Source organism: Eptatretus burgeri, chromosome 17 (genome assembly GCF_056783735.1).
Source record: "Eptatretus burgeri isolate ZD-2024b chromosome 17, Ebu_testis_v1, whole genome shotgun sequence".
In the NCBI taxonomy this organism is placed as follows: Eukaryota; Metazoa; Chordata; class Myxini; order Myxiniformes; family Myxinidae; genus Eptatretus; species Eptatretus burgeri.
Genome location: NC_140977.1, coordinates 16,501,783 through 16,516,090, shown reverse-complemented (window position 1 = coordinate 16,516,090; position 14,308 = coordinate 16,501,783). Strand labels below are relative to the sequence as shown.

Genomic DNA, 14,308 nt, shown 5'->3' with positions numbered 1-14,308 from the left:
GCATATGCTACTAGGACATGATAGAAAATGTAATACCTGCGATATGGTGTTTAATAGTGTTGGGTTTGTTGGGACAGGGGTTTGTTGGAACAGGGGTTTGTGTGGGTGGAGTCAAAAAAAATTTCAACTTATCTTTGTCTTTTGTAATTCTTGTGAAGAAAATGAACCTAAAATCTCTTCGCCTTCTAAGTCATATTTCTTATTAGTCCAAGGAACCGTATCTAATACATAAACTATTTTAAAAAGTTCGTTCGTCCATCGTTTAATATAACCTTTTTCAAAATGAGATTTCCACCAATATATTCTTACGATATCACCAACTTTGAACTTAGGTTTTCTGATATTAATCTCTTTTTCATATTTTAATTTTGTAAATTTTGTGATGGTTTCATATTCGTTGACATGTGAATAGTGTCATTATACTTATCCACAATATCCTGAATAAAAGATGACCATTGTTGTGAACCGACCGAGTTCTGTGATTTTTTTATATAGTCTCTCTTTTAAGGTACGATTAAAACGTTCAGCAACAACGGCCTTCCCTTCATTAAAGGTACTGTATAATGTAATACTGTTATTTTTTTAGAAAATTCATAAATGTCTTGTTATAAAACCCTCTACCCTCATCAGTCCACAATTTTTGAGGTTTTCTCTTACTTTTATTAAATATCTGTTGAAAGGCAAACATATTACCTGTTTTGTTTTTTTAAAGGGACAACCCATGCGTATCGACTCCTCAAATCAATAACGGTCAAAGCATACTTGTACCCCTTATCATTATTGAGTTCAATCAAATCAGCAGACCAGATATAATCAACTTCCTTGGAATAAACCTTCCTTCTCTGAAACTTTGTGAATATTGGTTTATGTAATTCATCAGCTAATTGCTCTTCAATCTTAATGACATCATTCGAGCCTATAAGTTTTTTGAATATCCAAGTCCAAGTTTCAATTTAGCACTGATCATCTTCTTCACGATGAACCTATCAACTTTTTCTCTCAAGGTGAGATTTTGTATCAGAGACAAATTATACAACATTTCTCTATGAGCTTCATGCTTTTCTTCTAAAGTTGTGGTATTCCCATAATCAATATCGTGTCTCATGCACACTTCATCAACTCTATTGATGGGCTTACTCCATGATTTAGGATTGTCTGCCTCATCTAATCTTTTATCCAAGTTTGTGCCTGCACCACAGAAAGAATACCCTGGTAGATGTAATTCCCCTGGTATTCCAGTAGTTGTAAATTTACTTCCTGATAAAAACTTTTGTATATCTCCTCCAAGTTTGTGGTTGGAGATAAATTGATTTTTTTTTGAACCACACACCGAACATATACCTTTTTGTATAACCCTGTTATTTTTACTTTTAAAATATGAAATTTTTTCGTATTAGTTTTCTTTTTACATTTAAGACAATAACTCATTTATTTATGAGAAAAATTCCTACAGAGTGCGAAAACCTTTTTAGTTTCCAACATGCACATTTGAATCTTAATTTTTAAAACATAAAGAATCCTGAGAAACGTCTTTACTCTCTCCTCCATTTATTTAAGAAAAAAATGAAAAACTTGAATTAAAATCAATATCTTGCCGATGACAATAGTCTTATCGAAAGTATTGCAATTAGACTTGTCAATTCTTTGTTTTCCTCCTTGGTGGGTTGAGTTATTTTCTGTAATACCCCCAATCTTTTTTTCATCTCACTGGTTTCCATATTTTCATATTTATTCAGTCTCGCTCTTTCCTCCTTCTCTCTCTTCTCTCTCTCCTTCTCTCTCTTCTCTCTTCTCCTTCTCCTCTTTCTTTTCCCTTTCCTCCCTCTCCTCTTCTCTCTCTTCAACTCCTTCCTCGTCCCTTACTATCCTTGAATCACTTTCACCCCATAGAATATCATAAATATATTCATCAGGATTTCTTGTTATTCCTGTATCCAAAATATATTTTTTTACAACAGGAAACCAATAAAATTTCTTTTGAATTTCTAAAAGAGCCTTACCTTTTCTTAACTTGATAATTTTTTCATTATTTAACATTCTAATTAAACCAAAGTTGTTGGTTTATCAACATCAGCATAATGTCAATCTTTTATTGAAAATACCTCATACTTATGTTGTAGAACATATTTATTAAAATACCGAATACCCTTTTCTTGAAGGTATGCTTGGACACAGAAATGATAATTTTCTTGAAGCCTTCTTGCCGTCATTTATGTATTAGAAATATATGTTAGAATAATATTATGACAAGAAACTCCTACCCATCTTCTCATAGTTAAATAATTTTGTATTTCCCTTCTTATTATATTTCATCCTGTTTTTTTCTGTTTTCATGATATAAACTCGGGCAAAACCATGATTATATTTACCCTTATTACATTCTTTTATTTGTTGTTTACTATTCATGCTTCCAGAAAACTCGTTCTCTCGACCAAGTGGATAATATTCTTCCTTACGAGACTGATTTAATTGTTCCAGGTCCTCTTGGTCAATTTTAAATGACCAATTATACCCTCAATCATTCATATCATACCCCTATTGTTCTATTCTCATACAAACGATACGCCGTTCTTTATAAAAATTTATTTTAATTCGAACTGTGAATTCTGTATGACCTGGAGATAAAATCAACACTTCTGTATCTTTGGAATACACGGCCGTTATATTTAAGGATATATATTGTGATAAAACACTTAATCTCACCAAGTCATTCGCGCCAGTCGGGCTTGGATAATTTTTTAATTTATAAGCATTTTTCATATTCATATTTTTGGATATATTATATTTATATCGTTCAGCCTGTGCCTTTGTGTAATAATTTGATAAATCAATATCCAGTTCTTGGGATACAACAAAGATAGAACCATCTTTACCAACATAAGTCATTTATATTAGATTAAAAATAATGTCATAAATTTATTTATTTTTGTTGAGTTGAAATAACACATATAGACATAATTGACCACAACATTTGGAATTTAATTCTTGGACTTGAAATGTTTGATAGACACCATTCTGTAAGAATTTTATGACTTCAACAGGTGGTGGAAGACCAAAACTATCAAAATAATATTTCTCTTGACGATTAAAAATACAAACCCAATGAGAACCGTTCCCATTATTATCTTCGAAGTTCATAATAATATTCTTTGTACGTTTAGGCACGTTTGTTAATTCATCTCTCATACAAATAACCACATTATGAATTTTTCATTTCTTGCAATATTTGACAAGTTGTAAATTTGATGTTGTATTCTTTCCAAATTCTTCAAACCACTCATCAATGCTCATTTATTTATTAGAAAGATATAATCCTTTACCTCTTTTAGTTAATTTTACACCTGCTTGTGCGATAGAAGAAAGCATATCTCCAACTAACAATCTCACTTTATCAGGCAGACCTTCAAGTTTTTCAGCAAAATCTACAATAACACCACTTCCACTAATTTGTTTCTCCAACTCTTTGTTATGTCTTTCCAATTATTTTTGAGCCCGGAGTTGAGCCTTCCTTTCGTTGGCAGTTTTCACCGCTGTTGAAATACCACCCATCAATGCACCAACCGCACTTAAATCAGCAAATAAAGGAATTAGAAATGGGAGAAATCCTCCACTCGTCTTTCTTATTGAATATTTTTCCAACATTGGTTTTGTCATTTTAATTTTAAGTGAGCCAGTATCGTTCAAGATTTTAACCTGTTCTCTTGTGAGCAAAACATCAATTCTTACTGCTCCTTTTCTCTGAATTGTATTAACGTTAATCATACAAGGCTTTTGATTTTGAACACAAGATGATAGTTTATGAAGATTGATTTGATTAACATATACAGTGGGGAGAACAAGTATTTGATACACTGTCGATTTTTACAGGTTTTCCCACTTACAAAGCACGTAGAGGTCTGTCATTTTTATCATAGGTACAATTCAACTGTGAAAGACGGAATCTAAAACAAAAATCCTGAAAATCACATTGTATGATTTTTAAATAATTAATTTGCATTTTATTGCATGAAATAAGTATTTGATCACCTACCAACCAGTAAGAATTCTGGCTCTCACAGACCTGTTAGTTTTGTGTTCAAGAAGCCCTCCCATTCTCCACTCATTACCTGTATTAACTGCACCTGTTTGAACTCGTTATCTGCATAAAAGACAGCTGTCCACACTCAATCAATCAGACTCCAACCTCTCCACAATGGGCAAGACCAGAGAGCTGTCTAAGGACATCAGGGACAAAATTGTAGACTTGCACAAGGCTGGAATGGGCTACAGGACAATAGGCAAGCAGCTTGGTGAGAAGGCCACTGTTGGCGCAATTATTAGAAAATGGAAGAAGTTCAAGATAACAGTCAATCTCCCTTGGTGTGGGGCTCCATGCAAGATCTCACCTCGTGGAGCCTCAATGATCATGAGAAAGGTGAGGGATCAGCCCAGAACTACACGGTAGGACCTGGTCAATGACCTGAAGAGAGCTGGGACCACAGTCTCAAAGAAAACCATAAGTAACACACGACGCCGTCATGGATTAAAATCCTGCAGCGCACGCAAGGTCCCTCTGCTCAAGCCAGCGCATGTCCAGGCCCATCTGAAGTTTGCCAATGACCATCTGGATGATCCAGAGGAGGAATGGGAGAAGGTCATGTGGTCTGATGAGACCAAAATAGAGCTTTTTGGTTTAAACTCCACTCGCCGTGTTTGGAGGAAGAAGAAGGATGAGTACAACCCCAAGAACACCATTCCAACCATGAAGCATGGAGGTGGTAACGTCATTCTTTGGGGATGCTTTTTTGCAAAGGGAACAGGACGACTGCACCGTATTGAGGGGAGGATGGATGGGGCCATGCATCACGAGATCTTGGCCAACAACCTCCTTCCCTCAACAAGAGCTTTGAAGATGGGGCGTGGCTGGGTCTTCCAGCATGACAACGACCCGAAAAACACAACCAGGGCAACTAAGGAGTGGCTCCGTAAGAAGCATCTCAAGGTCCTGGAGTGGCCGAGCCAGTCTCCAGACCTGAACCCAAGAGAAAATCTTTGAAGGGAGCTGAAAGTCTGTGTTGCCCAGCGACAGCCCCAAAACCTGAAAGATCTTGAGAAGATCTGTATGGAGGAGTGGGCCAAAATCCCTGCTGCAGTCTGTGAAAACCTGGTTAAGAACTACAGGAAACGTCTGATCTCTGTAATTGCAAACAAAGGTTTCTGTACCAAGTATTAAGTTCTGTTTTTCTGATGTATCAAATACTTATTTCATGCAATAAAATGCAAATTAATTATTTAAAAATTATACAATGTGATTTTCAGGATTTTTGTTTTAGATTCCGTCTTTTACAGTTGAAGTGTACCTATGATAAAAATTACAGACCTCTACGTGCTTTGTAAGTGGGAAAACCTGCAAAATCGGCAGTGTATCAAATACTTGTTCTCCCCATTGTACCCCAGTTGGTACTTTGCCACTCATTTATTTAACAAAAAAATTATGTGAGACTAATCATAACACCAATATCTGTATTAATCTGTAATTCTGTTTCTTCCAAATGCAAACAATATGCATCAACTTCTTCACTCTCTCCTCTTTCAATGTATAGGGAAGTATCCACTCGATTGGACTTCATAGTTTCCTTTTGAGCACTCAGGTCAAACGCATAGATTGTATACAAACTTTTAAATGCTGTCATATCCAAAATAGGTTCTTTTTGTCCATTACTTTCACACACCTTTTGGTAAGACTTGTATGCTTCAGCAAAATCATTTTTTCCCAATTAATTTCCAATCTCTCTCATGGATAAAATGTTCCACCTCCAGAAACACGAAGTTGTTTCACCTTAGCATTATCACTCAATGCATTATTCTTATCAGTAGCAGTATCGCCATCTGGTTTTTAAAAAATGATCCACAGATATCGTGGCTTTCCTTCCGGAACACCCAAATTCCACGTTTAAGTGGTTTGGTTTAGTTTAACGTGTTGACATCTTCTTTTGAGGTATGATACACTGAGTGGTTTCTTTGAGTTAAGTCTTCTGTTCAACATCTCTTCTGTTTTAAGATTCGGAGTATATTGACTAATATACCAACTCATTTCATCAATTACAAATTTATTCTGCTCACCAAAAGCACTACCAACACCAAAAAGTAATCTATTTTCATTATCATTCCTTTGTAGTTGAAATCTAATTTTAAGACCATACAGAACTTTATCATGATCACAAAATCCAAATATACCTTTAAGAGGAACTGCCACAGTAAAACTATTCACTGCTTTTGTATCATCAGTATACGTTCCTTTCCTTTGAGTATATCCAGGGTCTGTGGTTGTTCCTGTTGACATATCAGGAATAAAACCGTCGACAGCCCCCTTTCCCATTCTATCACTGAATGTATATGGTATAAATTTCATCATTTCAGATACAGCAGAGAAATAATCAACCGCTTCAACTTCTTGTGTTCCAATGTACAAACGAAAACTATCAAACATTTTCCAGAAGAAATCATTTACGAGTGTAGCGTTTGTGTTATTCCCAGCCTTCGTGAATTTAAATTTACACAACAAGAAACTTTCGGATGGATTCAAATAGGTTTGTTGATTATTTATTTCAAAACTTTTTGTCCCATTTGCATTCCAGTCTGTTCCAGTTATTGCATTTACCTTGAAGTAATCTTCTTTTTTAGTGGAGTTTGAGATGATAATAGTATCATCCAAATCATAGATACTATCAATTGCTTCCATACTTGTATTTATTGAGGAAAAAAGATGTTAAAACTTTTGAAACCCTGACCCAAGTATTTGAATTATTTTCTGTCGTTCTTGGGGGGCCAACTGAGTTTTGTCTTTCTTAATTTCTTTAATTGCCTGTAATTTGTGAGATTCCTTTTGGGCATCTTTTATGCTTTTTACAGCACCTGCTACATTTCCCACAGCAGAAGCAGTTGAACCAATGAGGTCTTTATGTTGAAGAATAGTTGAACCTATACCCATTCGAGTATCAATTATCCCATCTCTAAATTGATGTCCGACACCCCTTTGTCTCTTTGGTTTATAGTATCCTCTACCAAGAAACATACCTTCACCCTTGTAGTATGGGGAAAGGAACATCCCATCCCCTGTAATTGTTATATATTTTCCCAACTCGTGTTTCCTCAAAATAACCATCGTATTTACTTATTGGAAAACTTCACGTTGGTGAATTATGATGGATATAACTTCTCCATTAAAAGAAATCATACGATTATCTTGGTCGGTTATCCTAAAATTTACTGTGTATGATTTTTCCTGACACAGGGAGATAAACCAAATTTTTGGGTTCCATATTGAATTTATAACCAATTGGGGTTGAGTATGCGCTGAATGAAAATGATGATTGAGAAGTCGAAGGGAGGTGGAATATCACAAGTATGTTCAAAAAGATATGCTAAAGCAAATAATAAATATCTTCCAAATTATGACAGTGAAAAAGATAGTAATTATTTGATGTGTTTTGATGCTACTCATTTATATGGATGGGCAATGTCTCAATCTCTGCGTTATGGTAAATTAGAGTGGGTGGAAGAAAAGGATTATGAAAAGGCTTTGATGAATATTGTTATTTCTTCTCAAGAGGAATTGAATGAGGAAGAAGAAGGTTATTATTTTGAAGTTGATTTGAGGTACCCGAGTGATCCTCATAATAAGCATAAAGAACTTCCTTTTGCATGTGAGAAAGAAACCCCAAAGAAAGAATGGTTAAGTGATTATCATAAAAGTTTTAATATTAAAGGCAAATCAACAGAAAAGTTATTAACAACATTCTATGATAAAGAGGGATATGTTTTGCATCAGAGAAGCTTGAAACAGTTTTTGAGAGAAGGATTGAGAGTCGCTAAAATTCATAGAGTTTTAAAATTTAAACAAAGTCCTTGGATGAAAAAGTATATTAAATTCAATACAGATATGAGAACAAATACAAAAGTAAAATTGGAAGGGGAATTCTCTAAATTGATGAATAATGCTGTCTTTGGAAAGACAATGGAAAATTTTAGAAACAGGCAAAACATTAGATTTGCAACATCTTGGAAAGAAGCTTCTTGATTGATATGTAAACCAAGTTTTAAGAGAGAAGAGATTTTTTTCAGAGAACTTTTCTGCTATTCATATGGAAAAGGAAAGTATTGTAATGGATAAACCAATTTATATTGGAACAGCAGTTCTTGATTTCTCAAAGATATTGATGGATGATTATTTGTTTAATGGCTTAAAGAAACAGTATGGTGAAAATGTTTCATTGTTGTATATGGACACGGATAGTTTTATCCTAGATATAAAAACTGATGATGTTTATCAAGATATGAAGAAAAATATTGGAGTATATGATACAAGTAATTTTAGTAAGAAGAGCAAGTTATTTTCAATAAAGAATGAAAAGGTTATTGGTAAGTTTAATAATGAGTTGGGTGGAAAAGTAATGAGTGAGTTTATTGGATTGAGAGCAAAGGCATATGCTTATAAGTATGGTGATCAGATTGATAAGAGGTTAAAGGGAATAAAGAAATATGTAATAAAGAAATCAATAACTTTTAGAAATAAGAAAGAAGAATATAGGAAAATGAATACAATAAGAAGATATAAACAAAAGATATATCGTGAAGAAGTAAATAAAAAGGCATTAGGAGCCTTTGATGATAAGAGATTTATTTTAGATAATGGAATAGATTGTGTTCCATATGGATATTGTATGAGAGAGTGTGTAGAATAGATTGTGTTTTAACGATGGGAAGAGGTGTTGGGGTTTTTAAGGGCTCCCTCCGTGTTTTTTCACAATATATAAATGGTCAAACCAAGTATTAATCAAACTAAAGAGTGGAGAAAATTTGTCTTGGTATATAAATGGAAAACATAATGAATGTGAAAAATATCAAATAAGTCTTCTTGAAAAAATAACTAAAACAAAGGTAAATACAACAAATAAGCGAATCAATTTAAAAACTAGTAAGTTAGAGGATGTAAAGAAAAAAATAAATATCCTTGAATGGACTGAAAACTTTGATGGTTATCAGTTGAACAATGGAAAAACAATTTACTATAATCTCAAAATGATATGTGGCTCAGGAGGTGGTCAAACAAGAGTATTAAGAGAAGTTTATCATTTCATAATGGCACAAAAGGGGTATCTTAAAAAATATAAAGATTCAAATGTTTTATTTTTAAATATTTTAGATGGGGATTATTGTGCAAAGAAAATTAAACTTTTGAAGGAATTTGAGAATGAACAAATCTTTATAGGTTCAATGAGTGAGCTAAATAATATGCATTGGTTATTTGAAAAAGAGTGTCCCTCGGCTTACATGTTTCAGATATTTCTTCAGAATCACCTTTAACAAATCACATTACTACTTTGCTACTTGAACAAATCTTCATCTTATTGCATTTGTTATTTGAATAGCAGGCCGCTAGGTTAAAAGGGGAGACAAATAAATATGCTTTGGGATAAAAAGCGGGTTTACTTTTTAGGGAAAAAAAATATGAATCGCTGAAAATCCCCCATTCACTTACATGGGGAAAAGTGAGCCAGAATCAGTGTATTCACCCTACTCACGTAGTTCCATGCCTGTGTTGGCTAAGTCCTTTTCCAGCTCCCGAATTTGTTCCTGTGCATCGGCCAATTGTTGTGACTCCCTGTGCACTAAACTTTCCCGAACCTCGTCTGCATGCCATAATTCCTCGTCCAATTTAACTTGTAACTCCTCTATATAATTCCCATCACGCTCCACCTGTTCCAAGGTATCTGCCAATCGTGCATGAATCTCGTCAATGTGCGCGTTGCCGTCCTGCTTAGTCTGCCATGACGCATGCCGTGACCACGTGGCCTGAAACAGTGGGCAGGAGCCTTTTCTTCGTGCTGTGCGGTTCGTTGCGCTATTTATAGTAACCCTCTCCCGCTTCGTGTCACGGTGAGGTGGAGCCACGCCGCCATTTTGCGACTCCATTTTTCTTTATAATTTCGAAGTTTTACACCCAATCCACTCAAAATAAAATCAAAGCAAATTTGGAATTTGCGAGCGACTTGTTTTTTTCGCGCCTCTCGTAACGAATGTTCGAGGTGTGAATGACACCAGATGTTGTTGAATTGGTGTCCTGCAAATTTATGGAGGTGGATGGGTTCACATACCACACCTGACTTTCAGTGTTGAGGATCGGCGACGGAGGGATTCTCGCCCCACTCCGGACACCAATTGTTACAGATTCCAGCGGTGGCGGCGCTTGAATGCCACCCAAGTTGGCTCCAATCCGTAGCCAGTTTGGATTTTATATCCAAATCGAGCGAATTGTTTGTCAGCACAGCACGAACAAACCCAAAGCGGCAACTTCATACGAATCAGCCAGATTTATTGAGGACACATCGGGGAACACGACACAAGCAAGCATTCACGACAATGTTATAATCAATCTATAACCCGTTCTTAACCAGGGAGCAACGGATTAGGGGTTCCGAAGGGGACCCGAGCGAGATAAACCTTAGACAACATGCAGACAAGACACGGACAGCATGCAGACAAGACACAGTACTTGGTGATGCTTCATGGACGAGAGGAAGTGTCATAGGCCCGAATGTGGCTCGTGACAAGCCGATGTCCACGGAATCGAGCACCCAAGCTCAAACACGCCGCGTGGCAAAATGGCGGCGTCGTCCTCCTTTTGTCACACCGCCCATGCACGCAGCCTCTGCGCGTCCAGACCCCACAAGGTCGACAGCCCAAGACGAAAGATCTGTGGTATGCTCCAGCTGGCTTTTCACAAGGTCCAGCATACAAGTCCAGGCCTGGCCTGTTCACCAAATAAGGCCAAATCGGGGTGTTGGGCTCCGCAGGCGGATCGCCAAAGACGTCGAGCCATGTCGAGCCATGAGGTGAGTAAGGACAGAACCTCCGTGGTTAGACGCAGGACGAACCTGTCGATCACCTCCTCATAAAGTCGATCGCCGACTCACACAGCAGCCACCTCTTCTCGACGCAGATTGCAGCCTCCCACCAATCGTCTCTATACAGCAGAAATCCTCACTCGACACTCAGGCTCAGTTACTCCCTCGATGATGGCAGACTCGCTCATCAGGTTCAAGCCGTTCCTCTCTTACAGATCGCCAACCACACGCACCGCGAGTTTCTCCTCCAGCCGATGGCAGACAGACTTCCTGTAGTCCCTTCCCTGCCTTTCTTTCGGCTCGGTCTTCACGAAAAACCGATCACGCCACCTCGGCGTTCAGTTTCATCACCGCCTTCCCGGCGCTCGCTCGCCTCTTAGTTTCACTACTGCCTTCCCGGTGCTCCTGCAGTTTTTTCACTTCCTTCGCTTTTTGGGGCGCACCCTTTACGAAGCCGACAAACTTCTCCCCCTCCCAGAGGACTGGGCAGAGACTCCTTCGGAGAGGGGAACGAAGAAGAAGAACCTCTCAGTCCACCACCGCTGTACGAACAATAAACAGCCTCTTATACCTCCCGACACATGCAACGTCCATTTACCAAACAACCTGGCTAAACATGCATCTCATGGGGGATCTGGGCTCATGCTATATTTAATAACACACAAAGGGCCATTTCCACAACAATATCTTCAAAGGAATTGCAGGGAATCGATCTGGTCCAGTAGATGTTGAGATGCCAAGCCCTTGCATAATCTAAAGAACTTCCCTGGGAATGATGATGATTATAGAAAGCCTGGTATCAAGACGGTAAGGAAAAATAGGTAATGGGTGTTCATGGTGTTCAAGGGTGGAGTTCGCAGCAAAATTGTCAGTGAAGGTTGACTTTATGAATAGGAGAAGTAAGCACTTCAGGGCCATTGAAGAGGACAGGAATTGATTATTGATGACGGTTGAGAATGCTATTAGCAATTCTCCAAAAATCTCTGGAACCGAGTCATTTATTTTAGATGGAATCACAAACAGATTCTGAATACTGTAGCTCAGCATTCTCTAATACTCGTAAACAACGGAACAACAAAAGACCTCCTGGCAGTGGTGTGTTCCCCGGCTCCAACAACATCCTGTAACTGTCCCTTATCATGTTCCTCTGTCCGCTTGCCATGACTGACACAACAGATACAGCAGGTACATGCTCAGCATCCTTGCCTGTGTCTCTAGCCATGCTATTCTTCTCAGTGAGCCCACACTTCTGTGCCTGCTGAAACACTTCACTCCAGTCATTACTCAACTCCATATTGGTCTGGGATTCAAACTCGGCTTGAACCAATTGACGACACTTTCTGATGATGTTCATGCCAACGACACCGGGAACATTTGTCTTCAAACGTTGGGGTTCCTCAATCACCAAAAACACACCGAGGGAGTAGCATTCCCAAGACTCGACAACCAATACAAGACAGACAAGGTAGGGTATCTCCAGACGATTTGCTGCTGTGATCCTGAGCCACCTTGATGTGGACAGTATGTGTGTTTTCATTATGAAACTGTAGGTGTTCTTTCAAGAAACTCTCAATGGTTGTACGAATATGGCTACCTGTGAGAAGGACGAGGATGACGAAGAAGAGGATGACGTTTACGACAACGAGGACGACGACTATGACAAGGACTACGAGGACGACTAGGGTGACGACGACGATGACTGGGATGAGGACGATGACGATGAGAATGAGGACGACGAGGAGGGTAACGAGGACGCCGACGATGACGAGGGCAACGAGGAGGATGACGAGGACAAGGACAAGGGCGAGGACGATGAGGAGGATGACGAGGACGACGACGGGGGTGAGGACGACAAGGACGAGGACGATGAGGAGGGTGACGAGGACAATGACGGGGGTGAGGACGACGACAACGAGAATGATGATGACAAGGAGGGAAACGAGGACGCCGAGGATGATGGCGATGACGAGGACGATGAGGAGGACGAGGACGACGACCGGGATGAGGATGACAATGAGGAGAATGACGATGGCGACGACGAGGACGCTGACGATGAGGATGAGGGAAAGGACGATGAGGATGAGGATGATGATGATGACGATGACGACAACACCGAGGGTGAGGACGCCAATGAGGGCGACGACGACGATGACGAGGACAAGGGTGAGGACAATGAGGACGACGACGATGGGGTGAGGACGACAAGGACGAGGACGATGACGACGAGAATGAGGACGACGAGGAGGGCAACTAGGATGAGGACGCCAACGAGGACAATAATGGCGACGACGAGGACTATAATGACGAGGACAAGGGCGAGGACCATGAGGAGGATGATGAGGACAACGACGAAGACGGGGGTGAGGACGACAAGGACGAGGACGATAATAATGAGGACGACAAGGAGGGCAACGAGGAAGAGGACGCCGACGACGATGATGATGATGATGAGAGCGAGGACGATGAGGAGGCGATGAGGACGAGGACGATGACCGGGATGAGGACGACGAGGAGAACGACGATGGCGACGACGAGGACGCTGACGACGAGGGAAAGGACGATGAGAATGAGGATGAGGATGATGATGATGAGGACGATGACGACAACTACGAGGACGAGGACGATGATGGTGACGACGAGGACGATGACGACGACGAGGAGGACGAGGACGCTGATGACGAGGACGCTGATGGCGACGACGAGGAGGATGACGACCGGGATGAGGATGACGACGAGAACGACGATGGCGACGAAGACGAGGACGATGAGAACGAGGATGACGACGATGAGGACGATGACGACAACTACGAGGGCGACGCCGACGAAGATGAGGACGAAGATGAGGACGACGATGAGGATGACGACGACAACTACGAGGGCGACGCCGACGAAGATGAGGACGACGAAGACGACGAGGACAACGAGGGTGACGATGAGGACGGCGAGGAGGATGGCAAGGATGAGGACAAGGGTGACGACGAATACGACGGCCGCGAGGACGATGAGGGCGGTTATGTGGTGTTGGAAGACGACGAGGACGATGAGGACGATGAGGACGATGAGGACGATGAGGACGATGAGGGCGATGATGGCGATGATGGCGGTGATGTGGTGGTGGTGGACGACGAAGACGAAGACGAAGACGAAGACGAAGACGAAGACGAAGACGACGAAGAAGACGACGAAGACGACGATTCTGTGACGCTAACCTTCAAAATACCAACGGGGGTGTATCTTGTAGCTTGGCTTGTCGAACCTTCTTTTTCCTCGTCTTTCTTCGCCGTTGGTTCTTTTTGTGTAGAATGATTTTTAGTCAAATTCTCGGCTGGAAGAAATGATCTGGTAATAGAGGTTCGTGTGAATGATATAATTATAATGATCGAGAGGGATTCGGGAGATTTAATATGTAATTGCAAAGAGAA

The 14,308-nt window shown here is 39.8% G+C and overlaps 2 protein-coding genes across 2 annotated transcripts; both read left to right on the top strand.

Annotated features, from left to right (window-relative positions):
- The first annotated feature begins 12,458 nt into the window (after positions 1–12,458).
- LOC147009406 (uncharacterized) lies at positions 12,459–13,377 on the top strand. The gene is made up of 2 exons (XM_085861187.1): positions 12,459–12,482; positions 12,569–13,377. Exons 1-2 carry the CDS (start codon positions 12,459–12,461, stop codon positions 13,361–13,363), a joined length of 819 nt encoding a protein of 272 aa, XP_085717313.1. The 3' UTR covers positions 13,364–13,377.
- LOC147009405 (uncharacterized) lies at positions 13,365–14,193 on the top strand (the record flags this gene model as incomplete). Its single annotated transcript, XM_085861186.1, has 1 exon — positions 13,365–14,193. A coding segment is annotated over one exon (828 nt), but the record flags the coding sequence as incomplete, so codon positions are not given.
- Positions 14,194–14,308: the final 115 nt, after the last annotated feature.

What these genes read in the sequence shown, in the direction of transcription:
- LOC147009406 (XM_085861187.1), top strand. Translation starts at nt 12,459, where the DNA reads ATGGTTGTACGAATATGGCTACCT. An exon ending in TTGTACGAATATGGCTACCT is followed by an intron (nt 12,483 to 12,568) that starts GTGAGAAGGACG and finishes GAGGACGACTAG; the next exon opens with GGTGACGACGACGATGACTG.